Genomic DNA, 25,716 nt, shown 5'->3' on the forward strand with positions numbered 1-25,716 from the left:
AATCGTTGAGGTCATGGGTCGAACACGGGTTTCTGTCTAAATTGAAATTTTAAGCAACCTCAACTTACCACTAGACCATATTACTTACTCGTTATGATTAGCACGTATACTCATAATGTTGCTTACATATCATCATTTTTGTATATAAACTGATTTAGAAGCCTTTATAAATTGCTTCAATCATTTTGGTTGTTTATACAACTTTATAAACCTTAATTCTTTTTTGTTTTATGAACTGATGAGCTCTTGAAAAACGATTTATAAATCTTTATAACTTTTATATACTCCTTTATATATCGTAAATTCATTTGTAATAAACCATTTTGTTTTGATTTTATAAGAGGTTATAAACTATTTGTAATAATGTGTTATAAAGCTACTGAAATACAAATTTACCATTGAACTTTCTAAATTTAAGGAAAACCATAAATCCAAGTCATAAACTCATAATACTCAGAATTCTACAAACAAAGTTTACCAAACACGCATAAAACAGATAGTTGTTCACACATAACTATAAGCAAGCTATAAAGTTTTTGTTCATTCCCACATTAGTATTCATTGTAATTCCGAGAAGATATCAACCGCCAACTTTTCTCGGATGATTGCAATTTTTTCTTCACTCAGCTTTGTCAAATCCACTATACGCATTGCATGGCACTCTATCAGCTTCAATGCATAAACTCCACTGTCTTCTATTTTAAGAACCTTAAACAAATATGTTTTAGTAATATATTAGCAGATAAATTATAATATAAGTTATTTGATCTGAAGAACCTGGATACAAATCTACCATAAAGATTTATAAGCGGTTATAAAGATGTTACCTGTGGGAAACCTTCAGATACAATTTTTATCGAGAACTTGCTTGTATCCATGCTGACATCTTTGAAGAAGTAGCGAATCATGAATGGGAGAGCCATCGCATATGCATTAACGTAAGGGACCAAACTCGCATCTGTGAACTTCATTGCTGCACAATTGAATGCTGTGATATTTCTCTTCTCCAAGTTGATTACAACTCCAAGCCAATACTTCTCTGCTACTGCAATGGCCGAATAGAGGAAGTTGATATTCTTCTCTATGTTGTACTTGTCAAAGCCTGCTCCAAATTGGAAACCTTTCTTGTCATCTAAAAACTCATCATAAAACTCATCTATTTCTTCAAGAAACTTCACTCCAACAACTAAGGCAGTTTTGTTCAGAAACAAATCTGGATTGTTTATCTGTCTCAGTTTCAGCAACTCAAAACCTGCTTCAATATGCTGAAACAAAAAAAAAACAAATACTCAGAATAGCGATCATATAGTTTTATAAAGAAGATTAATATAAATTTATAAGGGATTATAAAGAATTTTTGTTCACATATAGTCTAACCGTTTTTGAAAGTTTTTTTCCCGGAGTTTCAATATCCGAAAACCACTTTGCGTTTACTATCTCTTGATTGATTCTCAGCTTCCTACATTGGACACTCATACTTTTTTATGTAGATATCTAGTTTCATGAAATATATAGCTTCTTATAAAATAAAACTTACTTTCTTTTGTTTGACATTTTCCATTCTCTCATTTTTTCTTTTCTTGTTTTATCAACTGGCTCAAAGGGATGAAGAATCGGATGTTTCTTCCTTGCTCCTGTAAACGGTGGTTGTGTATGAATGGATGGTATTTGACCTCTTTCACTTCTTCTTAGCGGAACATTATCTGTATCAGCTTTAAACTTCTTTTGAAGTGGAGGCTCAACATCTTCGTTTACCTACAGAACAAAAAAAATAGTCCCCTTTTTACAAAGGATTATTAAGTCTATAAAATAAATCAATACTCATAAAGTTTGGAAAACAAACCTGGCTGTGTTGTTGTACCAATCTCTTTTTTATTTTCATTAGAGGTTGGAAAACAGGAATCTCATAAACATCTCTCATAAGAACCTGATTCATGCAAATCGTTTTTATATAATTGTTTAAGAGACCTTAACGATCATGAAATAGTTTATAAAGCTTTATAAAATACCTCATTTGTACCCTTTCCACTATGACTTTCTTGGGAAAGGAGATCAAACTTAGGAGACGTAAATGTTGGATTAGGCGATGAAACCTTCAGACAAAATATTTGAAAATTAGATGTTTATGCTATATACATTAAACTTTTACAAGGCCTTATAAAATATATTAATTTTGTACCCTTGTATCAAAGTTTGGAGTATTGAATGTTGGAGTAGGCGACGTAACCTACAAAAGAAATAAGAAATTCAATTTGCCTATCACTAAATTAAAAAATTTATAAACCTTTATATCCTGTTTTAGATTCATACCTGCGACGTTTGTTTCAAGCAACTTTCTGATTCAAGTTTTTCTGTGTCTTCGTCTTGAGTGATTTTTTGTGTAGTCTCAATTTCCCCAAGAATATTCTCTTCTTCCCTTTGATGCTCTGTACCAGATTTTGCTTCTTCATCACATATCTCTTTTTCATTTTCATCATCCAGTGCACTTCTTCCATCGCCAGAGTTTGCTTCTTCAGCAATTGTATCTTCAGAGTTTGCTGCTTCAGCAATTGTATCTTCTTCATTTTCATCATCTGGTGCATTTTTTTTATCATCAGAGTTTGCTTCTTCATTAATTGTATCTTCTTCATTTTCATAATCTTGTGCACTTCTTCTATCACCAGAACTAGCTCCATTTTCACAATCTTCTTTGTTTGGTGAACTGTCGTTAAACTTCAAAAAAACAAGTGAAATCATTAGAGAGGAATAACACGCGAAATTTGATAAGTAATTGGTAAAATTGAATTGGTTACCTTAACTCCTAAAACATTCTGGATCATTACTACTCGCTTATCCAAATCACGAACCATTTGGATTAGCTTATCAAGTTTCTCGCTGTTAGACATGGAATGATTTTTATCTTTTCTTTGCTCCTTATCCTTTTGATACTCTTCATCTTTATTTTCCTCTTCATCTGTCTTTTCCTCTTCATCTTTCTTTTCCTCTTCATCTTCATTATGGTTCAGATCTTCACCATGCTCTGCATCTTCGTCTTTTGTCTTGCGTTGTTGACCTATATCTTCTGTTGCAACAAACATATCCACAAAACCTTTCTCCCAATCGCTTCTCCTCATTTTGTATCCTTGTTGAACTAGTTTCACAACACTGTGAAAGTCAGCATCGTCACTATGTGTTGCCCCCACCAAATGTTTGTATTCCTCAGCCAATCCAATCACTGTGCTAACCTCAACCTGTAGAATAAATAAAACATATCTATGTAAACCTCTTATATATTAATTTATATAGTCCTTATAAAAGTACATTTATAATCTTGTATAAACACATGTCAAATTTACAATCCTACAAGACACCGATTTGTGGACCTTTTCAAGGAGTCCCTAGAAATCCACTTTTCAAACAATACAATACGAATATATTTATATACGCTTATAAAAACTCACATTGTTTATCTTCTCCAGCTCTAACACTTCAGCTATTGTCGGAGTTCTTGTTGAGTCCCAATGTAGACACAACGGATCAGAAGAAGAGGATGTCTCGCATGGCTTTCCCAAAGATTTACCAAGCACATTCACTGATGACATTGCCCACAGATTTATGGCTAGCGCAAAACCACTCACTTCATAACTATCTCCTGTCCAGGAACTTGCACTCAAACTTTTTACACTTCTCATCAAGATTCTATAAGCAGTTTTACCCCAAGCAATCTTGTGTGAGCGATAGTTCATATAACGCTGCAACCTGTCTCTCGGGATTTTAGAACTCGGATTTTCTGCCATAATTACCGCTTCTGTGAGTATTGCTGTTCCAAGGGATAATCTTTCTAGTGTTGGCATGCTTCGTGCTTTCTTTTTAAACATTTCATATAACGTTCTCACCGTAAACTTATCAATCTTGCCCAGCATCCAAATGTATGGCTTCTTCATTATTTTGAACAGCGGCTCTGTTATTGTCTGATCTTCCTCACAACGTAAGCCTGTTGTCAGATGAAATTCCCTTAGTGAAAACCTCATAGGCTGGTCCGAGAAAGTAAACCAGAGATCCTCTCCTTGCGTCAATACTCTTCGCTGCATTAGAAAATGGAACAACTCTTCTGAAAATTGAACCCTATTCCTTTTAACCAACTTCAAAATGCTCCCAATGTGAGAGTTCTCTATGAAAGAAAACTCTTCTTTTCCTAATATATCTTCCACCTTCTCGATATAATCAATCTTTGAGTGATGGATTATCGCTTTGGGATTATCTGGTGTTTCTACAGCTTCATAAACCCTCCCAGGCAATTTCAAGGTTGTGCAAAACTCGTTGCTATCCAACTGCAATACAAGACAACACTTCTTGAGTTCACGCATTTTATAATTACTTGAAACCCACATTTATAAAGGCTTATAATTTTTCAAAAAAACTCAATGTTCACTATCGATACTATTTCTCTTAGATCTAACTAGAAACATGACAATCCTCAACCAATGTTCTTCTATTTTCTTATAACAGAAATAACAAATTCAAAAAATGACTTGAAACAAACAATAATTTAGGTACTTACTTGTAGAGAATCGTGAAGATAAGAATCATGAATAGGAGAATCGTGAAGAGGAGAATCGTGTATAGGAGAATCGTGTAGAGGAGAATCGTGAGGAGTAGACGACATTTTTTGAGATGAAATTTTGAATCGTATAGTCTGATTGTTATTCGTCGTCACCGGATGCTCTTTCCAGAGAGACGGCGTGACTAGTGAGAGAGAAGACCTTTTGTCGTCGCCGTTGCTAGAATCGCCGTCGTAGCTCTGTAATCTCGTCGCCTTCGATGGCGAGCTAGAGAGATTCGAGAGAAAAGGTTAAAATTGCGAGGGTTATTATTGTCTTTCGGCTACTAAACAATTAGGTATTTGTGAAAATGTCCTCCTCCTGAGTGTAAATTTGAAAAGGGGTACTCAACAAAGTGTAAATGTATAATTTCCCCTTAATTGTTTTAAATTTATAAGTCCAATATTTATTAAAAATAATTAATTATGTATGTTATAAGAATAGTGAGCATTTATCAAAAGTATTAAATAATTAAAAGAATCTTTGATTTAATAATATTTTAATAGATAATATTTTTCTAGTGTCATTTGGTGTTTTAGTTGGAAATGAAAAAAAAATTGAAGCTAAAATCACATTAGAATGATATAGTTTTGACACTAAAATAATCTGCGATTGTTACAGCTCGTCTTACCATTGGTTGAGGTTTTACGTTTCAACACAACAACAAAAAAATGTTTCAATTTTTTTTCCTTTGGGGTTTCCCATAGCATTCCATGTCTTGCAATAAGAGTACACAGAACGAAAGAATTGCTCTATCGGCTTCACGATCAAAATGATGGCTGGCACCACCTCATCATCCATCCAAATCCTTGCTTAATCCTAAGAACCATCAGCGCCGGTCAGGAAATATCAACAGCCCCCTTTTGGATAGCTTGCTCATGGTGGTGTATTGTGTCTGAAACTTTGCTCGGTGGCCAATACCTAAACACGGATCTTCCAACGATGTTCTTTATTGGAAGTGGACCCCTGCGTTTTTTACATTTATCCACGAATCAATCAACAGAGTTTCCATAATTTTAACACAGAAGGGTCATAAAATAGCTATAGATATTTTCTAAAGTGATTACCAGTTATGAGAGTCAAAGCTTTTGTTGCGGTTGTCTCCTAGGACAAAGACATAACCTTCAGGGACCAACTGCAAATAAAACAAGAGAAACCGACTTAGCTGCATTACTCTTATACAACTTTTAAGGTCGAACAAGTTTGCTTACCATTGGTTCCATTTCGTAGTCAATTGGCTCTAATACAAAATCCTCTTCTTGAACGGTGTTATTCACTAAGAGCTTTCCATCACAAACCTATATGATACAAGCTCGATAGGTTAGACAGGAAAATGATACAGAAACATAAAAACAGGGGCCTGTTTGAAGACGCAGGTTATCAAGAAGCCACTACTCAAGTACTACCAATAAAAGTGAGCAAAAGACTTCAATGGGTGGAATAGAACCAACCAACAATTGATTTAGATATAAGGGCTTACTTCGACCCAGTCACCTTCGCTTGCAACTATCCTTTTAATGAAAACATCAGTACAATTGTAACCATGTTCCTGCAATTTTTCCAAAGGAGAACATCAAACACCTATGTAACAAAGTTTTAAAAAATTTGGAAAACAAGAAAAGGTGATTTGTTACCTACCACCAAAACCGGAGGAGCCTTGAAGATGACTATATCAGAAACCTCTGGCCTTCTGAACAAGTACGAGACCTGACCAGCACCAAAACCACATACGCAGATCAATCAATCACTCAGACATGAAGCACACACAAACCACTAATTAAACGCTTGAGTGAATCCTAGAATAGAACTGATAAAACCACCGTTTCAAAAGCCTCTCAATTTCAAACATGGATCTAACATTATAATTAATCATAGAAATTATTATATATAGGATCTCATTATACTCACAATGTACAGTTATATAGCCAGAAACAAGTACTAATCACCTTCTCGACCCTTACACTGATAAAAGCCACCGTTTTTAAAAGCATCTCAACATCAACCATCAATATAACATTATAACCAATCATACAATAGAGCCAGAAACGAGTAATCTCACCTTCTCAGCCATAACACGATCACCCACATCAAGAGTAGGATACATAGACAACGAAGGTATAGACTTGGGCTCAGCCAACGCCGAACGGAACAGAAGAGAAACAGTCACAGCCGTGAAAGCCGCCTTAGCATCCTCCGAGCACATATTCAACATCTTATTAACCCACCCGTTTCCAAAGCTCGAACCTTTATCACGACACAACTCCACCTTCACACTCCCTCCCCTATCGATCTCAGCAACATCCGTCGTCAGCGTCGCCGGAATGCTGCAAGGCATCCACTTCGACCCTCTCAGAAACGGAATCACCGAAGAAGTCTTGAACGGCGAGATCCCGAGAACAACGCTGCTGCTGTTCATCCCCAGCAGATCCGGAGCTGCTCCGGTTAGCTTCATGACGGAGATCATCCCCGACACGAGCGGACTCTCCTCGAGAAGCTCTCTGGCGATGGTGGTGTACATTGAAACAGGAGGGGACGATGGGGATGTAGATGATTTGTCGAGATCGGGAATCTGACTGTGGTTGAAGATCCTGGGACGGAGGCAGTAATCGAGGCATGATCGGAAATCTCCGCTGCCGACGCGAGCCGCGGCGGAGGAAGCGATGTTCCTCGCGACGTAGCTGGAGTAGGTGAAGGTAACCCTAATCGCCATAACGGTCGATTTAGGGTTTAAGGCTTAAGGGAGAGGAGGTAGATTGAATAGGCGAGCTAGAGAATGTTGATTAAACCGGTTATGTTAAATTAAACTGGTTAAATCGGATCGGGGAATTTGAGATTCCAAGTTGAGCCGGCCCGGTCAGCCGGCGAGATCGAGTTTTCAGGTGGAGTTTCCCAGAGATATGGGGGAAGAAGCTTTGTCTCTTTCTCCAGAGAGAGAGAGAGATCAGTTATATTGGGGCCAAATGAGACGGGGCCCACAATATGTAAATTTTACCATTCGTGTCCAATACTTTATTAGATTTTCTCTTCTAAACATTTACTTTTGTTTCCCGTACACAATGTACAATTAGATTTGCTCTTCTAAATTACTTTTCTATCCTACACATTATAATCCTAGACTACCTTTTTTTGTTAAATTTGTTATATTGTAAGGTTTTGACATTGTGTAAATTCGTTGTCATATCTAAAATCATATACATGTATGAAATTACAGTAAATTCATTCCATTATCTATACTTTGATAATATATTTTATGTTTTTTTTTGTTTACAGAATCTAATATATAATTCATGCTACGTAACATAAAGGAAGCCGCATGACCACAGCGCATACGTCATCTCGTATTAAGAAATGCTTCACTGATGTTTCTTTTTTTTTTTTTTTTTGGTAAAAATGTAAAGATATTATTACCAATTTTTCATTTTTGACAGAAATACAGAGATAACAAGAAACAGAAAACGAAAAAGAAAGTCTAAACACAGACTCGATTTAGTTACAACAGGTTAGGCAGACTCAACAACCACCAGCGCTGTCCCAAGACTCAACCCAGTCCGCATCATCCGCTTGCCGCAAAAAGATGAACCAAGTTCAACCGAGAGTCGGAACCCGGTAATTTTGGCCTCCCCGATGATCCGCTCTTAAAGATAATGACCCACCTGAGAACAGCTTGCCGAGAGCTTCAAAGCACCTGCCCACATGAACAACAACAGCAGCAGCGGCCGCATTCACCCTCATAACCAAACCGAGCAATTATTAAGGCCAGGAACGGCCTGTACAAGATGCCGAACCGAGCAAAACAGGCCGCAACCACCGTACTCCTAACCTGAGCCCATCCTGCACTCAACTGCCTTGCCCACCACCACATGAAGATTCAAGTGAACCTAAGTGATGCTGGGATGTGGGCAAAGACCGAACGTTAGATGAGGCGGTCAAAGACACGAGAACCACCACACGTCCGTAGCCGTCGAGAACCGATCGACTAAAATTGGTGCTGCTAGAGCCATCACTAGCCTCGGCAGCGACGAGATTAAGAACAAGGGCGCAACCCAACCCGAACCCCCTTACTCCAACAAGCGCAAGAGACACGCCGAGATAAGAGAGGACGGATCGAGAACCAGGTTAGAAACCGCGAACAGGAGAATCGAAGGTGAGGAAGCCAAGAACACGGCCACTTAAGCGGCATAGACGACCGCTCTTTAAACCGCCACCTTAACCTACACGAGCCGGCCACAGTGCTCGAGCACCAACCCGCCTGCGTGCTCAAACCCACAACTCGCCGCCGTGATAATAGGATTCACCGGCACACACCACGGGAAGGAGGACACTCAGACTCGACGAGCGAGAACCAAGGAACCACCCTTCAAACCGATGACTCCATGGATCGAAAGCAGCGAACCGCCGACAATCCCGGAGAAGACACCTCGTTCCACCCACACGCGAACAGAGAAAGCCAGACGAGATCTAAGGGAAAAACGATCTCGAACATTAGCCCCAAAAAGCCGACTGCCGTTAACCACCAACCGCTCTTCCGCTTCGCCGAAGCCCCAGAGACCGGGGAATAGAACGCCGGAACAGAAGCACCTCTGCAGCGGAGCTCACTCCGGCGCCAAACCCTAATCCACGACTTCGAGCATATCAGAGGGAGAGACCGGAGATGATACGACAGCAAAACGAGAAAGCGAAAACTCAAATGGGGACCTTCCGGACGCCGGTACGCGCCGCCACGCGCCGTCCGGACCGGAGGTAAGCAAGCACAAAGTCGACGCCTTGGGAGAGAGAAGGGGGAGAGATAAGGAGGAGAGAGAAATTTTTTGGTTTCACTGATGTTTCTTTTGGAGTAGACACTATATATATATATATATATTTTTCCCCTGAAATTCCATTGATCATTGAAGTTCTAAGCTTTACAATCCATAGAGGGCAAAATCGAGCAAACAAACACCTCTGTTCCAAAAGAACAATCAACCAAATATGGTACCAAAAAATAGGAAAGGAAGAACTTGGAACAAACATTCATAGCGAATTTAAAAACTCTTATTTAAAACTCTTAAAATAAAATAGCGAATTTGAGTAGCTTAGTCATTAACTTTGTGAGGTTAGGTTTGACCACAACCTAATCAAAAAATGGATTCAGTTTTGTTATCTGTTCACAATTCATTTTAGCGTTTTTAATGTCTTCCCGACATAGATAAACACTAATCTCTCAATTTGTATCCTTTGATATGGTTGATAAGATATGAAGAAAGGACAAAAGGTTTACAAGAAGGCTTATTTGTAATCTCTGAGTGTCCATGTATCTACCGTAGAAGTAGCAATACCAAGCTGAAGGCTAATATGTAGCCATTGGGCCAGAGTAATTGGGTTAGCTAATCATCATTATCAGCTTCACGCTTGTCCTAGACAATTAACTGCTAAAGTGGTTCTTCCATGTAAAAAAGACAACATATATTACAGATACATATGACTATTAGAAACTTCATTTTCTTACCAATCTACAAATGACTAGACTAGAGTATAAGTAAAACAAGTTTCTGATGCTAAATGCATATAATATATTTTAACAGCTTATGAGTGTCATCAAAGCACCAGTGGTCTAGTGGTAGAATAGTACCCTGCCACGGTACAGACCCGGGTTCGATTCCCGGCTGGTGCATCTGAGCTGTGAAGAAAATGGTTTAGCGATGGATGGTTGGGTCCATCGCATTCATCTGATTTCCAGATGGTATAGCCACACCCTGAGCTCTCTTTTTTTTTTTTTGGATTTTCATTTCATGAAAAAAGATCATAAGATGGTAACACAGATGTACTAAAACAGGCTCCGTTTAAAAACACAAATGAATCCACAGAGAACAATATGAAAATGCACCAAAATACATTCATTTCCAAAGGGAACAATAATTTATTAGAATCTCATTTGTTCCTTGAAGAACAAACAATGAGAGTAGCAAACAATGAAACTCACAATCACAACAACACAACACCAACACAGTACCTCAAAAAAAAAATAGAATAATAAATAGTAGTAGAAAGTAAATCAAATCAAATGAATTTTAAAGCCTATTAACAGTTGTATTGATGAACCTCATGGTATGTCTTTGTCAATAGGCAGAGCTACTCTCACTAGCAGAGAGAGAAGGTCCTTCAGATTTGACCAAGCTTGAGCTATTATTATTGCTACTTATCTCCAGCCCTTGCAATCTCCCGTTCTGAAGAAACTCAGACACGCTCTGAGAATTGGACATGGCCTCCATTGGATTGTATCCGTGCATCTGCTGCATATCTTGGCCGTTGTTGATTGAGCCATGATGATAGGGTGGAATCGCCATGTAAGTGGAAGGAGAGTACTGAACCTGCTGCATTCCCATGTCAAAGGAATCTGAATTACCAGAGATTTCTCCAGTCTCAATCTTCATCCTTTCCAATTCTTTCCTCAGTGCTTCATTTAGAGCTATGTTTGCATTAACAAACAAAAAAACAAAAGCAGAGAGATTGAAGATCACAGACACCAAAACACATACAAAGGATTAGACTTTGTTGTTACCATTACGAAGGTGAGCTTGTTGCTCCATTGCCTGTAACCTGAGTTTTAGCTCTGTGTTTTCGTTGGCCAGTCCATTTGTATCTCTCTAACCAATTCAAACAACATTGAATTCACAAAAACTTTCCTATAAAATTACTTTCTTGTGTAGAACAGAGCAAAAGGATCTTTAACTTTATTGTTATGAAATCAAAACAACATTCGAACTGAGACTCTTGAATTCACCAAAACATCGTTCAAACTTCCCTATAAAGCTACTTTCTTGTATAGAAAGAACAGAGCAAAGAACTTTACTTTATTGTTTTGAAATCAAACTGAGACTCTTGAATTCACCAAAACATCGTTGAAACTTTCCTATAAAGCTAATTCTTGAGTGGAACAGAGCAAAGATGTTTACTTTATTGTTTTGAAATCAAAACAACATTCGAACTAGACTCTTACAATTCACCAAAACATCGTTCAAACTTCCCTATAAAGCTACTTTATTGTGTAGAACAGAGCAAAGATGTTTACTTTATTGTTTTGAAATCAAACAACATTCGAACTGAGACTCTTGAATTAACCAAAACAGGGTTGAAACTAACTACCCTTCAAAGCTACTTTCTTGTGTAGGTAGAACAGAGCATAGAACTTTACTTTATCATTTTGAAATCAAACAACATTGAACATGGTTGAAACTTGCCTATAAAGCTACTTTCTTTTGTAGAACAGAGCAAAGATCTTTTATTGTTTTCAAATCAAACAAAGAGACTCTTCGATTAACCAAAACATCGTTGAAACTTTACATTACCTGGAAGAGAGTGAGCTGAGCAGAGAGAGTGGTGGCTTCGGTCTGAAGAGACTGAACTTTACGCTCAAGTTCCTGAATGTATCTTGCTTTCCTCTCCTTCGAACGAGCTGCAGATTGCCTATTCGCCAAGATCCTGTAATCAAATCCAAAATCACTCTGAAACTCTCTCTCTCATTGATCTTCAATTCAAATAAAGCCTAATGGGCCTAAAAAAAGAAAGATACCTTTTGGCCCGTTTGGGATCGACGTTCCAAAGCTCAGAGAGCTTCTCAGGAGGCATAGCTTTCTTCGCGTCCATGATCTCGTTAGCGTACATCGCGCATCCCGCGTCGACGGAGTTGCTGTGGCGGTGGCGAGGACGAGACGACGAGGAGGGAACGGAGTTGGCGGCGGCGTGATTCGGAAACGCGATTGCAGTAGGGTGCGGATTCGAGGAGAGGCTGTCGACGTCGATGAAGGAGGAGAAGAGATCGTCGTCGGAGGGAAGGTCGTCGGAGGAAGGCGGGGGACCGGAGGAGGAGAGCGGATCCATGAACATGAACATCGACATGTCGTCGGAGCGAGATCGCCGGTGGAAGGAGGAGGGGATCGGATCGGCGGCATTTGGAGGTTGAGGATCTGATTTCTCCATGAGAGGTTGATTGTGAATGTGCGAATTTTGAGAGTCAATGTGTGTTGTGAGGAAGAAGAAGGAGATAATGATGGAGATGAAGCTCTCTCTCTCTCTCTCTATCTCAGATGAAGAGCGTAGGAGGAGGAGAAAGAGAGAGAGAGAAGTGACGTCACTGTTTTTTAATTGGACGGTTTATAAAAAGGTTATTATTAAGTTAGTGATGAAAAGTAAAAAGAGAGGCACATTGACACGTGCATCTTGTCTCCCTCTTTTTTTCATTACATTATCTTATTTAATTATTCGTGTTTAAGTTCTTAATACAGCTTAATTAGTCTCCTAGTAGTACTACCATTACAGGTTCTTTTTAAATATTTGTCTCAACAAAGTTTTTAATTAACAACTATTGCATAACATCTCCCCACGTCTGACTCAAGATCTTGCATTATATAGTACTCTCTCCTTTCTATAATACTTGATATTTTACCTTAATACACAAAGATTAAAAAAAATATTTTTTTTTCTAAAAAAACCATTTTAAAGATATAATTTTTAAATTATTTAATCAGTTATAAAAAATATTATAAAATTTAATTGGTTAAATAATTTCTATTAAAATTAAAGTTAACCTTAAAATCTCAAAATTTCATGTAAATTAAACAAAATATTCTTTCTAAAATATCATTTATACTGAAATGGAAGGAGTATCAAATTTGATGGGGGGAATTAGTAAAGAAAGACTAGCAAGAGTTTTCACAATGCTGATGACAGTAAAGTTTAAAGCAACTTGAACTTAGACGTGGAGAAAGCTATAAATCCATGAATAAGACATCACAACATTTTACACAAGCGATACAATACTATAACGCATTACAAAGATTTGACTCAACTTTGTTTTCCTTTATTGAAAGTTCATTTCGATAGCAGCTACTTTACCATTGCTTTTTTTTTTTTTGAAATAACCCTTCTTTAACATATATATGGCTTGACTAGGGGAACCAACGAGCTGCTTAGGTGCATGGACATTACTTCGTTGGTCGAACCAACGAGCTTGCCACCGATGAAGACGGCTGGAACCGGCTTTGAACAGCCTAACCTCATTAATGCCTTCTCCATCTCCCGGCATTCAGGGTCCTTGTCGATCTCGTGGATCTTAGGGCTAACCCCGAGATCCTGGAAGAGGACTTGAACCGCGTAGGACAAACAACACGAGCTCTTGCTGAATATAACCACTCCTTTCTCTGACGATAGTCTCATAACCTTGTCCATTTTCTTGATGGAGTGAAAGGAGTCTTATAACAAAGACTCCTTGAGACCAAACCCGGAGATCGAGCTTGGTGTTGCTTGTGAGTCTGGTTACTTGAGTCTCAAGGCTATTTATAACCAAGTAGAAGAAGAATCAGAATCCAAATACTTTTTTTAAAGGAAGAGATCACAAGAAGATCGTGTTGAAAAGGATCCATAAAGAGGCTTTACTATGAACAAGATGATTCGAGGAGACCGAACCTTTTCTTAAGAGTTAGCCGCGTTACACACCTCTTATTTTTCTTGAAAGAACCATGAAGAGTTGCATGGGCTCATTCCATGTTCTTATATCCATAGATTCAAAGATAAGTTCTCAACGATACTCTTACAAGTAGCTAAAAAAGAGAGCAAGATGATTCGAGGACCGAACCTTTTCTTGGGCGTTAGCCGCGTTACACACCTCTTGTTTTTCTTGAAAGAACCAAGAAGAGTTGCATTGGTCATTCCAACGTTTTATTTCATAGATTCAAAGATACGGTCTCAACATACTCGTTCAAGTTGCTAAGAAGACAGGAATAGTCGTAGAATATTAGTTGATGCTTGATGCTTGATGCTTTTGGGCCATTTGATTTATTCTGTAGATTCTATGAATACGGGACATGGAATCAGATTCACCACGAAACTAAACCTTTCTGTCCTTTTCGCGCCATATAAATCCTACGAGAGTTTAAACAAAACATGATACAAAAAAGATTAGCATTATTAATACCTATAATAATCTAATGAGCATTGGCAATGTTCTAAAAATCCTTAGGCAGTAGTCAACCGTCTTATAGAAGATTATTGTTTACGCGGTTGCTTACGCTGATATTTTAGAATTTTTAGACCAAATTTTTTAAAATCAATTTGAAAAAATCGTTTCGCTCATATTCGATTTGCCGATTAGGTGCCATCTATACCGATTTTTAAAACATTAGGTATTATTTAAGACTCATTCTTAGGTCCACCCCCTAGGGTGAACCTCAAGGTTCACCCCCTAGGGTGAACCTCAAGGTTCACCAACCAATAGGATTGTTTTATTTTATATTCGATATCTTTTAAAAAAGAAAACAAAATATTGTCAAATTATATTATGTTTTTAAAATTAAAAGGTAAAAAATAGTAATAATTACAAAAAAAAAATATTTTATGTCGTCAGCATAACATTAAACCCTAAACCCTAAATTCTAATCCCTAAACCCTTAATCTTAAACCCTAAACCTTTGGATAAAGCCTAAACTCTAGGATAAATCCTAAACTCTAAATCAAAATCACTATACACTAAAACATTCAAGCGTTTAGGGTTTAGGGTTTTAGTGTTTTTTATTTAGAATTTAGGATTTATCCAAGGGTTTAGGATTTACCCAAGGGTTTACCCAAGGGTTTAGGGTTTTACCCAAGGGTTTAGGGTTTATCCAAGGGTTTAGGGTTTAGAATTTAGGGTTTAGGGATTAGGATTTAGGGTTTAGTGTTTTGTTGAGAACATTAAAAATATTTTTTTTTAATTCTTTTTTCTGTAACTAATATCTTTTTTTACTCTTTTTATTTTAAAAATATAATATAATTTGAGAATATTTTGTTTCTTTTTTAAAAAAATATCGAATTTGAAATAATGAAATCCTATTGGTTGGTGAATCTAGAGGTTGACCCTAGGGGGTGAACCCAAGAATGACTCATTATTTAATGTCAGTTTTTTTTTTGTCATTGATAATTTATTAAACAAAGGCTACAGGAAGGCCCAACGGATAGGTGTAACAAACAAAGAGACAAAGGCCGAAAAGGCCCAACAACAACAAACTAAAAGACATTACGGCCCAAAATTAATGAATAATCAACGGCCACGATTAGAAGTCACTAAAATAAAGTTTTTTTCTCTTTTTTTTTTTGTAATATCCTGCACTTCTGAGTGTTCTTCACCAAACATTTTTTTGTCCTTCCATGTGATGAAAACCAATTTTCCAAATTCGGATGAAAGGACAACACTTTTTAAATCTGTCTGAAGAAGAACTGATTAGGTTTGGTACTATCCAAAGGACACAACACAGTGACGACGAACCAAGCTCAGAACCATGAATCTCTGTCTCCACAATCCCGTAACGTGTGCTGATCGCAGCTCCTCCTTGTTCTCCGCCTTGAAGACTTCAAATAACAAGTTGGGTACTTCAAAGTTTGGGTTTTTAAAGAATCGGAAGAAGAATCATGTGGTTGCAGTGAGATCTGTTTCTTCCACTGCTGTAGAAGAAAGGACGAAGAGAGAAAGTGGAGGAGGAGAGAGTAAAGTGTACGACGCAATCGTCATCGGGTCTGGGATTGGAGGATTAGTTGCGGCGACTCAGCTAGCTGTTAAAGAAGCTAAAGTTTTAGTTTTGGAGAAGTATCTGATCCCTGGTGGGAGCTCCGGTTATTACGAAAGAGATGGATACACATTCGATGTTGGCTCTTCTGTCATGTTTGGTTTCAGCGATAAGGTTCGTTTCATTTGCTCTCGTAAAGACTCTTCCTTTACATAATTATATGAGAATGTTGTGTCTTCCAGAAGACAATCATCTCTCTATAACAGAATTGAGTTATAGTCTAATGAGACACGAAAAACAAAAATAAATAAATTACTCTATTTATATAGCATAAACCAATTTTTAACTCATTTATAGAGTGAAAATAGAGCATTTTTAATCTAAAATATATTCTAGATCGAAAAATAGAGTGGGGTTAGAGATGAACTAATGCTTCTAGTTTTTGATGGGGACAGGGGAATCTAAACTTGATAACTCAAGCGTTGAAAGCAGTTGGTCGTGAGATGGAGGTTATACCTGATCCCACCACCGTTCATTTCCATCTTCCCAATGATCTCTCTGTTCAGGTTCATAGAGAGTATGATGAGTTCGTTAATGAGCTTATTAGCAAGTTTCCGCACGAGAAGGAAGGGATTCTTGGATTCTATGGCATCTGCTGGAAGGTTCTGATGTGACTTTTACTTAATTGAATAGTTGTAAGAGTGTGTAATTTAAATATTACAAATTGGAACAGATCTTCAACTCATTGAACTCTTTGGAACTGAAGTCGCTTGAAGAGCCTATCTACCTTTTTGGACAGTTCTTTCAGAAGCCGCTTGAATGCTTGACACTCGGTACTCTTTTTGATGTTTGTTTGTGTATTTATTAGTTTCTGTGAGTGTATACATTGAATCTTTTTATATTATTCTCTGTGATTTATGTACAGCTTATTACTTGCCTCAAAATGCTGGGGATATAGCTCGGAAGTACATAAAGGATCCTCAGTTACTGTCTTTCATTGACGCAGAGGTTAGCAAAAAATGTCATTTGGTCCAAACATGCACAGTTTATTTTACACCATTTGTATTTATTCCTGCAGTGTTTCATTGTGAGTACAGTCAATGCTTTGCAGACGCCAATGATCAATGCAAGTATGGTAGGATTCTTGTTTTTGGGCATTTTGGTGTCTACCCCATGTTTCCCTTTCTGTTCAGTTTCTAAGTGTTCAAGGACAGGTTTTATGTGACAGGCACTATGGAGGGATTAACTACCCTGTTGGTGGTGTTGGTGGGATTGCAAGGTCTTTAGCAGGAGGACTAGTTGATCAAGGAAGTGAAATACTCTACAAAGCTAATGTGAAAAGCATAATTCTTGATGATGGAAAGGCTGTAAGTTTCTGTATAACTCTTGCTACATATATTCCAAGTTGTTGTTCTAAAACTCGATCTAGTCAGCAAATCAGACCTAAAGGAAACAATTTTAAAAAAAATCGGTTTAGATGCTCAAAATATCGTTCTAGGCGCCCGCCTAATCAATAATCCCATATAAAGCTTCCAACTACCCCTACCGAGTTCTTGAACATTGATTCTTGCTTAACCTCTTGAAATTCTTATTTGGTTGTGTTTTTTTTTTATCTTCAGGTGGGTGTAAGGCTAGCAGATGGAAGAGAGTTCTTCGCTAAAACAATAATTTCTAATGCTACAAGATGGGATACGTTTGGTAAGAGAAAAGACAATGACTTACCAAACTGTTGCATAAGTGTTTTGTTCTGTAAGAATACTTTAACATAGTATTATGGTGCTGTAGGGAAGCTGTTGAAAGGAGAAAAGCTTCCAAAAGAAGAAGAAAACTTCCAGAAAGTCTATGTGAAGGCTCCATCGTTTCTCTCAATCCACATGGGTGTTAAAGCAGAGGTTCTCCCTCCAGATACAGATTGCCATCATTTCGTACTTGAGGTTTGTTAGTTTCTTACTAAGATCTATTATTCCCTTTGACAGATTCATAGTTATTTGAATAGTGGTTATGTTCTTTTGTTGCAACCTGTTAGGATGATTGGAAGAATCTGGAGGAGCCTTATGGCAGTATCTTCCTCAGCATCCCAACCATTCTTGATCCATCCTTGGCTCCAGATGGTCGACATATACTCCACATATTTACAACTTCTTCCATTGAAGATTGGGAGGTAAGAGGCTGATCTTAAAAGAGTGAGACCAAGCATCAATTATATATGCCATCTTATTTGACCGTTTCATCTAAATTTTGGTACTATAGGGACTCACTCCAAAAGAGTATGAGGCTAAAAAAGAAGAGGTGGCAGCTGGAATCATACAGAGGCTAGAGAAAAAACTGTTTCCTGGGCTCAGTTCATCTATTACTTTTAAGGAGGTTAGACAATCTATGTTCCTGCCTAGATTTGCCAATTCACATCTGTATATCTAAGGTGTTTTTATGAGGCAGGTGGGCACACCAAGAACACACAGGCGATATCTTGCTAGGGATAAGGGAACGTATGGACCAATGCCAAGAGGAACACCAAAAGGTTTACTAGGCATGCCGTTTAACACAACTGTAAGTCAAAAGAAACGATTAGATGGTTCCCTTCTTGGGCTTAACTAAATGGTTTTGGCTGATTGTAATAGGCTATAGATGGTTTGTACTGCGTTGGGGATAGTTGTTTTCCTGGTCAGGGAGTTATAGCTGTGGCTTTCTCAGGAGTGATGTGTGCTCATCGTGTAGCTGCTGACATTGGTGAGAAAATTTGTAATAGAGACTTGTTGATTGCTATGAGAGTAAGAAGCTAACATTTTTTTTTCATATTTTGATTTGTAGGGCTTGAGAGAAAATCAAAGGTACTTGATGCTGGTCTTCTTGGTTTACTTGGTTGGTTAAGGACACTCGCATAGTCTCTAAAGGGTACAGGACACAAAGCTAGTGGAAGTGTTGCTCAAGTCCATGAGAGCGGCTTTTACTATGAACAACCTTTTTTATTTGTTGTTTAGGATCAAGAAGAGTTGCACATAGATAAGAAAAATATTTTTACCATATTCAATACTTTTTTGTCTTTTCTCTTCATACACTGATAAAATCAAATTAAGGAATCTAATCCTAGTATAATGGGCAAGGAATCTAATCTCAACTTCTTATGTTAAGAAAAACATACTAGTTTGAAGAAGTTTGGTTCATGTATCATCATCTTCATTATTCCTCTCACTACAACCCTCCCACCAAGAAACAGGGCCCAAACCATCATCATCTATAGTCCCCTGCACATTTCACACCAAAACCTTCAGTAGGAGGCTTAATACAATTAGTTTCGTTATATAAATTATGCAAATACAAGTGTAATATAGCTTCAGAGAATGAAAACTTACAGTGATCACCATAGGAGCAAAAGGCTTTGCGTCCTCTGCTTGCTCAGTTGGAACAGGTGGATAGCTAATGTTCTCAACTCTAAAATTGATCTGCTTATTCACATCGCAAAGTTATAAACGTTTTCAAAACTTTGCACCTAGAGAGAAAATGGGGAACCAAAAAAAAGGTTAACCTGACATGAATCGTCGATAATATACTCTTGTTCTTCAAATATCCACACCCATCTCATTTGATTCCTGTTAAATGTTGAAAACATTTCACTTTGTGATCTAGTGAAGTATATACAGATGCAGGTAAAAAAGCTCAATACCTATTGTAAGGGTCAGGCTCACAGCGGTTAGGTCTTGGTATAAGTGGAGCAGGCACATATATATCTTCAAAGAATCCAAGAGTCACTGCCACAGGGAAACCATAAGTGTGCAATATGAAACGTTATAAGTAACAATTATGCACAACACTAGTACTCACAGCGCAAGCCATTGGAATCAGATTCTTTGAACCTTGCAGCAATGACCTCACCAACGAATGGACGAAACACTACAATTATAAAACGTACCTACAACAATCACAAAGAACAGTAAACAAAGATTTGGGTCAAACAATGATGCCACTAACAGTGTGAAATGAAGAAAAAGATGAGTAATTTGAATTGTACCTTGTAGGTGGCAGGACCATCACCGGGTAAGACAAAACCTCCTTCTGCTGATTTTATGTCGTAAATAGACACGCAGAGGCCAATTGACAGAACCTTTTGTATTTTATTTTTAAAAAAAAAACTCTTTTTGGTAAGATTAGAGAGTGTGTATGTATAAGGGAAACAGAAGGTCAATGAGCAAACCTTGTTCAATAATAACTTTTGAAGCACTTTCTTAATGGCAACTTCGAGTGGGAGGTTAAGGAGATCCGGAGGCACTCTTACTGTATCTTCCATCTCGCTAAGACAGAACATGTTTGCAGATTTTTGGAAAAGCTTCGGAAGATTACGCGAAGCCTTGAGATTTAGCGGATTTGGCGCCTAGATCTTCTGAATTCAAATAGCCTGAGACGATGTTGGCATCTGAATATAAACCCTAGTTCTTATAACTGGGGGAAGATGATCACGTGAGTATGCACGTGAGTAAACATTTTAATGGGCTTTTCAGTTGGCCCAATAAATTTACTACGCTCAAAGTCAACACACAAACGAGAAAGAGATATTACCGTCATTACACAGTGCCAAAGACAAGTAGAAGATAGATTCTATTTAACAATCTAAAAGACAATCTGTTGTTGCTCTGACTAAGATCAAGTAAGCTCTGGAAAATATGAAAAAATTAACACATAAGAGTTAAAGAATGAAAGCTAATCAAAACATTGGTAACATGCTGAGAAGCTTGTTTTAAAAATAAAAAAAAAATCTAGAATTGAACCTAATTTATCGGAATCTGTTTCGTATCAAGCTTGAATATTGCACTGTTGCAAGTAGGAGTGATAGTAAGGGACATGTCTGTTCCAGTAACGTTTGTATTTCTCTATTCCAATATCCAACCACGGCTTCATGATCCCATCGTAGTGTATTACCGCTGCTTGTTCGATGTCGACCGTTTTGATGTCTGATTCTCTACCTAACCCCATCACATGCCATCTCTTGTCCAAAGGTAATGTTTGCCTATAGAAAGTCAACCACCCTATTGGTAAGCTTCCAGCTTTCCACAACGGTCTCTTTGTTCCCTGCCCAAATAAAACGAAAATCCCCAACTATCTCTGTTAAGTTTAGGTTCATTACACACATATACCAACTATACTAGCTTCACTTATGTCGTCTGCTAGTTTGATGAGACGCATTCTAAGCAAGCTATAGGACTACAGTATTAGTTATTTGAGAGATTAAGGGTGATCTGCGTACCAGGTTGAAGTATTTTACGTATGTAGAAGTCAACTTCCGTCTTCTCCATTCTTCGAGATCAACCAGATTCATTCCAAACCCCCACGTGCACGCTTTAGGACTGAATTTTCCAGCGACCCATGCGTCTGAGAAATTAATAAATGTGCTCATTGAATGGAGTGAAGCTTCTTCACCTTCTTGACAAGTCTCTACAGCACCAATCACCTTCCCTTTCATATCAATGCTCCAGAGTCTACTTAAATCTCGCTGAACTACTACATCATGGTCAAAGAGTACCACCTTCTTCAAACCCGGGAATATATCCGGGAGATAGAAGCGTGCGTGGTTGAGAGTAGAAATGAATCTTGGGTCATTGGAATTTTGCTTCATCAGCAGTTGATCAAAATCTGAAGGCAGGACATCCATATCATCAATGTTTTGGATTTGGATGGTAGCTCTACTATGAACGTTTAGCAAAAACCACATGGAGATTGATGGGTAGTTAAGTGAATCAGTCACCACGTGGAATACAATTTTTTCCGGATCCTGCAAACAGCAATCATAACTCAGCACACTATTGTCAAAATAAACAGAAATGTGAAAATTTACCTTTGAAGAAGATATTGTAGAGTTAACAACGACTGCAGAAGCCAAAACATTGTCAGAGAAGACAACATAGTGATTGAGACTAGGATCGTTGTAGTTTTCCTGGTTAGGCATCTGCCTTTTTTCAGGATCCAGAGCAAAGTAATCTGATGTCAAACGCATGGAGAGACAGTGTTGCCCTTTTGGGGTGGTCCTTGCAGCAAGGTGCATTAGATATGTTGCTTGGTTTTTCTGCGCCTGAGCTAGCTCTTCTGTATTGTAATTCATGGCACGGAGTTTGGTAGCCATGGCAGGGCAATTGGTGAAGATACGACTAGCCTTGTATAGTGCAGCTTCCATGGGCTTCAACTTGCGAAGGGCGCTGAAAGAAACAACCATGCCAGATGTTACCATAAGAATCTTCTTAAACAAAAAGGGTTTTCACGCAGTTGTGCTTACCCCTTTGACAAATCCTTATCCTTTGTCACGTCACCAACAGCCCGTTCAAGATCTCTCATTCGAGTTCTCAACTCCTTAACAATCTGAGAATTACTTCCAGGTGGGGCAAAATTCAGGTAGGCCTTAGCTTGTATAACTTTGTCTCTGATCTCCTTTATCTTCACATCTGTTGCTCCATCACGCTGCGCCTTTGCGCTCTTTTCAAACTTAGATAAAGGGGGTTTGATATCCGTTTTATTAGCGAGTTGAATAACTGTTAGAAACTGATCCTGACACAAAACAAAACAACAAATCATAACGTTGATAGGTCTGATCTTAATAGATTCATGAAAACTGGAAAGCCTAACTGGTTTTTTTTCTATTCACTAGATCAACTAAGCAACTGAATTGTTTCATAGCCTGAGCATCCATCAAGTTCATGTTATTTAATAAACCAGTTGGATAAAACACACACCTTCTCATCAGAGCTTTCTGTCTTCTGTTGTGAATCTATTACTTTCTCTTCCCTGTATTGGAGATCATTTCCTGAAACTAATAACAAGTAGAGATGAGAAAGCTGAAGAGTGACGGATTAATTAAAAAAGCAAGCTTGAAAATATGATCACACCATCAGTTTTTGGGAAGTCGACTGTTTTCTCATTCTCGCTGGACTGGGTAACAGCACCACTTTCATTAAACCCCTCATCCTTGAGGAGAATGTGCCTTGGCCCCTTCAAGCCTACTCCACCTTCCTGAATCACAAAGTTAAAACAATTGTAATTAAATGAATGGTCAAAAGGGTTTCGACGAGATGACACTGGGGACCAGTAAAGTAACTTCCAACTTACATGTTCGATAGCATTAAGTCTAAGGTCATTTGTCATATGTCTCTGCATAAAAAAATGGTAGCATCTCAGCTACAGTGCATAATAAAAGCTAAAGAGTATAATAAAAGCAAGACTGAGATCTGAAAACTTAGAACACAATCAGTGAAGAATCTCTCAAACTGATTGATTGTATTAGCAGATAACATCACACTTACAAAGTTGGATAAATCTTCGATCGATTCTCTCCGACCTGCGAAATGATGATCGAAACAAACTCAGATGAAGAGATTGAGTCAAAGATCAAAGTCAACAAGCAATTCCACACGATCATTCACTAAAATTTTTACAAAAACGAATCCAAAGGATAAAGGAGAGGAAGCTGACCAACGGGAGTGATGCTCTGAAGCCGATTCGAGACGAGGATAAGCGGGGCGAAGAAAGAGATCGACAGCAGGGAGAGGAGGAGAATCCTCTGCCATCGACGACTTTGCTTCATGAATATGCCAAACACTAAACCCAAATCTTAATCGTTCTCCAGGAAGAAGAAGAAGCAACGAATCTCTCTCTCTGGAGATGTCCTGCTTGATCAACAAGCAAATAGACGAAACGATTGATAAACTTAGGGTTTTGCTTTCCTCTAGAAATGGCAGTTTATATGATTCTTCGCCTTCAGTTTCTGGGGGAGTTTAGCTTCCTTCATGAATCATTCTGTTCTAATTTATTTTTAAATCATTGTTTAATGATATATTTAATGTACTTTAGGTTAATGACGCGGTGATGCGGATCAGGTGCGGGCGGGTGTACATGTGAAGTCATGTGACTACGCCGTTGCTGCAAGTAAATAATGTGATCACTGTCTTCTTTTGGAAATTTATAATAACCACCAATAGGAAATAGACACGTGGATGGATTTAGGCTACGTTAACCGTGTTCGTTTTATTTTGTTAAATCTTCTGTTTTATTTTATTTGTGTAGAATGGTAAGAGTTAGAGGTAAATTGTGGAGAGGTGAATTTGAGTTTAGTCTCTCCACAAGTATTATATAATTAACATGATTAACAACACTCTGTGGTATAGGAATTGCTTCCAGAATGCTACATTTGATGAACTTTTAGCACTCTTTTTGCGAGAAGAAGATTTTGTGGAGACATGGTGCTCTACTAGTGTTTATTCCTCTCTATGGAATCTCCGGGATCATTACTTGAACTGCATGAGCAGTCGAAATGCCTTGTACAATCTCTTAATATAAAAACATATAACATCAACGGTAGACGGGCAAAGTAGATTTGAGATATATTTTGCTTCACAAATCATGTTTTGTGATGATCAATATATATACATAAGAAACCATGTTTTTTAGACTTCATGATGCAGCGGACAACTAGGTTGAACGGTCGATCAAAGAACTTTAGGGTTCTTGAGACCTGTTCTTGGATCAATCAAGAGTTTCTTTCGATAGCTTCTTGAGACCAACTTCCTGAATAAGATGAATTTAATCGAATCTTGTTCAAGGCAACTCAAAATAGATGAATTGAATCAAATCTCTTTTAAGGTAATAAGCAAAAGCTCTATTATTAATTATCAAAGTCTCAATACAACTTTAGGCTTCAATGCCTATTTATAATGAATCCTTAAATCTAGAAAACCCTAATCTTAATTAAAATAGAAAAACCATTAAAATATAGAAAATACAAATAAAAGGTAATTATCTAAATTAATATAACTAATAAAATAAATAACAAGATATTTGGAAATATTCCAAATACTTATCTGCATCATTCTCTCCGGGTTGGAGAAGATTCGTCCTCGAATCTTGAATAGGTTTTTTGTGGCTGAAATCTTCAAATATTTATCTTCAAATCCGAAATTTTCATAAAACCAAATTTTCTGACTTTCTTCGAAATTTGCACGGAACTCGTCCTGCACGGACTTTGCACGGATCTTGTCCCGCCTGAATTTTGCACGAATCTCGTCTTGCCCGATTTTTGCACAGACGAAATTTTCAAAAGAATCTTCACTGAAAACGAAGTCCACAACGTATACATCATCTTCATAAATATCGTAGATCGGATCACCATAGATCTCTCGATAGATCTCGTAGTTTTCTTCTCTCTCAACAAATGGACTTTCGTCCTGGATAGGATAGATGTTCGCACTCACCATGACATCCAGAATCGTTCTTCGATTGAAAAACCAAAGAGACGCAGCTCTGATACCACCTGATGCAGCGGACAACTAGGTTGAACGGTCGATCAAAGAACTTTAGGGTTCTTGAGACCTGTTCTTGGATCAATCAAGAGTTTCTTTCGATAGCTTCTTGAGACCAACTTCCTGAATAAGATGAATTTAATCGAATCTTGTTCAAGGCAACTCAAAATAGATGAATTGAATCAAATCTCTTTTAAGGTAATAAGCAAAAGCTCTATTATTAATTATCAAAGTCTCAATACAACTTTAGGCTTCAATGCCTATTTATAATGAATCCTTAAATCTAGAAAACCCTAATCTTAATTAAAATAGAAAAACCATTAAAATATAGAAAATACAAATGAAAGGTAA

The 25,716-nt window shown here is 37.8% G+C and overlaps 7 protein-coding genes, 1 long non-coding RNA gene and 2 other non-coding genes across 18 annotated transcripts; 4 read left to right on the plus strand and 6 right to left on the minus strand.

Annotated features, from left to right (window-relative positions):
- Positions 1-415: 415 nt before the first annotated feature.
- Positions 416-4,959, minus strand: LOC117127864. Of its 2 annotated transcripts, none has more exons than XM_033278662.1 (11): positions 4,541-4,959; positions 3,441-4,310; positions 2,793-3,230; positions 2,311-2,712; positions 2,180-2,227; positions 2,010-2,093; positions 1,844-1,927; positions 1,538-1,755; positions 1,378-1,459; positions 839-1,265; positions 416-708 (listed from the first exon to the last, which is right to left on the minus strand). In XM_033278662.1, exons 1-11 carry the CDS (start codon positions 4,643-4,645, stop codon positions 701-703), a joined length of 2,766 nt encoding a protein of 921 aa, XP_033134553.1. In that variant the 5' UTR covers positions 4,646-4,959; the 3' UTR covers positions 416-700. The 2 variants fall into 2 exon arrangements, with proteins under 2 accessions (XP_033134553.1, XP_033134552.1); XM_033278661.1 differs by having other exon boundaries at positions 427-708; positions 828-1,265.
- Positions 4,960-5,132: 173 nt separating this feature from the next.
- LOC103843490 (probable thylakoidal processing peptidase 2, chloroplastic) lies at positions 5,133-7,851 on the minus strand. The gene is made up of 6 exons (XM_009120225.3): positions 6,640-7,851; positions 6,219-6,287; positions 6,061-6,129; positions 5,792-5,878; positions 5,648-5,715; positions 5,133-5,546 (listed from the first exon to the last, which is right to left on the minus strand). Exons 1-6 carry the CDS (start codon positions 7,288-7,290, stop codon positions 5,420-5,422), a joined length of 1,071 nt encoding a protein of 356 aa, XP_009118473.1. The 5' UTR covers positions 7,291-7,851; the 3' UTR covers positions 5,133-5,419.
- Positions 7,852-10,159: 2,308 nt separating this feature from the next.
- TRNAG-GCC lies at positions 10,160-10,230 on the plus strand. Its single transcript has one exon. It is a non-coding gene; the product is annotated as a tRNA-Gly (tRNA).
- Positions 10,231-10,233: 3 nt separating this feature from the next.
- On the plus strand, positions 10,234-10,320 carry LOC117128782. The gene has a single exon (XR_004452172.1). It is a non-coding gene; the product is annotated as a small nucleolar RNA snoR114 (small nucleolar RNA).
- Positions 10,321-10,430: 110 nt separating this feature from the next.
- On the minus strand, positions 10,431-12,744 carry LOC103843491 (transcription factor RF2b). Its single transcript, XM_009120226.3, has 4 exons — positions 12,130-12,744; positions 11,906-12,038; positions 11,119-11,203; positions 10,431-11,025 (listed from the first exon to the last, which is right to left on the minus strand). The coding sequence occupies exons 1-4, from the start codon at positions 12,534-12,536 to the stop codon at positions 10,676-10,678; spliced, it is 975 nt and encodes a 324-aa protein (XP_009118474.1). The 5' UTR covers positions 12,537-12,744; the 3' UTR covers positions 10,431-10,675.
- A 526-nt stretch (positions 12,745-13,270) lies between these two features.
- LOC103843492 (monothiol glutaredoxin-S11) lies at positions 13,271-13,880 on the minus strand. The gene has a single exon (XM_009120228.3). The coding sequence runs from the start codon at positions 13,782-13,784 to the stop codon at positions 13,485-13,487; it is 300 nt and encodes a 99-aa protein (XP_009118476.1). The 5' UTR covers positions 13,785-13,880; the 3' UTR covers positions 13,271-13,484.
- Positions 13,881-15,670: 1,790 nt separating this feature from the next.
- Positions 15,671-19,193, plus strand: LOC103843494 (prolycopene isomerase, chloroplastic). 2 transcript variants are annotated; one of them, XM_009120230.3, is made up of 13 exons: positions 15,671-16,267; positions 16,549-16,755; positions 16,827-16,926; positions 17,019-17,101; positions 17,172-17,228; positions 17,308-17,460; positions 17,713-17,791; positions 17,879-18,027; positions 18,120-18,254; positions 18,344-18,457; positions 18,530-18,640; positions 18,712-18,820; positions 18,902-19,193. In XM_009120230.3, exons 1-13 carry the CDS (start codon positions 15,869-15,871, stop codon positions 18,973-18,975), a joined length of 1,770 nt encoding a protein of 589 aa, XP_009118478.1. In that variant the 5' UTR covers positions 15,671-15,868; the 3' UTR covers positions 18,976-19,193. The 2 variants fall into 2 exon arrangements, with proteins under 2 accessions (XP_009118478.1, XP_018510622.1); XM_018655106.2 differs by having other exon boundaries at positions 16,215-16,271.
- On the minus strand, positions 19,093-20,480 carry LOC103843493 (DNA-directed RNA polymerase III subunit RPC8). Of its 4 annotated transcripts, XM_009120229.3 has the most exons (7): positions 20,283-20,480; positions 20,100-20,192; positions 19,913-20,000; positions 19,755-19,839; positions 19,617-19,680; positions 19,444-19,533; positions 19,093-19,335 (listed from the first exon to the last, which is right to left on the minus strand). In XM_009120229.3, exons 1-7 carry the CDS (start codon positions 20,391-20,393, stop codon positions 19,252-19,254), a joined length of 615 nt encoding a protein of 204 aa, XP_009118477.1. In that variant the 5' UTR covers positions 20,394-20,480; the 3' UTR covers positions 19,093-19,251. The 4 variants fall into 4 exon arrangements, with proteins under 4 accessions (XP_009118477.1, XP_033136483.1, XP_033136484.1 ...); XM_033280592.1 differs by having other exon boundaries at positions 20,100-20,452; XM_033280593.1 differs by having other exon boundaries at positions 19,295-19,533.
- Positions 20,481-20,664: 184 nt separating this feature from the next.
- Positions 20,665-23,898, minus strand: LOC103843495 (probable galacturonosyltransferase 6). Of its 4 annotated transcripts, none has more exons than XM_009120234.3 (9): positions 23,543-23,898; positions 23,374-23,408; positions 23,180-23,221; positions 22,960-23,083; positions 22,807-22,877; positions 22,353-22,615; positions 21,918-22,275; positions 21,330-21,854; positions 20,665-21,154 (listed from the first exon to the last, which is right to left on the minus strand). In XM_009120234.3, exons 1-9 carry the CDS (start codon positions 23,652-23,654, stop codon positions 20,879-20,881), a joined length of 1,806 nt encoding a protein of 601 aa, XP_009118482.1. In that variant the 5' UTR covers positions 23,655-23,898; the 3' UTR covers positions 20,665-20,878. The 4 variants fall into 4 exon arrangements, with proteins under 4 accessions (XP_009118482.1, XP_009118481.1, XP_009118480.1 ...); XM_009120233.3 differs by having other exon boundaries at positions 22,353-22,621; XM_009120232.3 differs by having other exon boundaries at positions 22,807-22,883.
- On the plus strand, positions 23,757-25,706 carry LOC108869593. Its single transcript, XR_001955913.2, has 2 exons — positions 23,757-23,995; positions 24,235-25,706. It is a non-coding gene; the product is annotated as an uncharacterized LOC108869593 (long non-coding RNA).
- The last annotated feature ends 10 nt before the right edge of the window (positions 25,707-25,716 follow it).

Source organism: Brassica rapa, chromosome A09 (genome assembly GCF_000309985.2).
Source record: "Brassica rapa cultivar Chiifu-401-42 chromosome A09, CAAS_Brap_v3.01, whole genome shotgun sequence".
NCBI classification, from domain to species: Eukaryota; Viridiplantae; Streptophyta; class Magnoliopsida; order Brassicales; family Brassicaceae; genus Brassica; species Brassica rapa.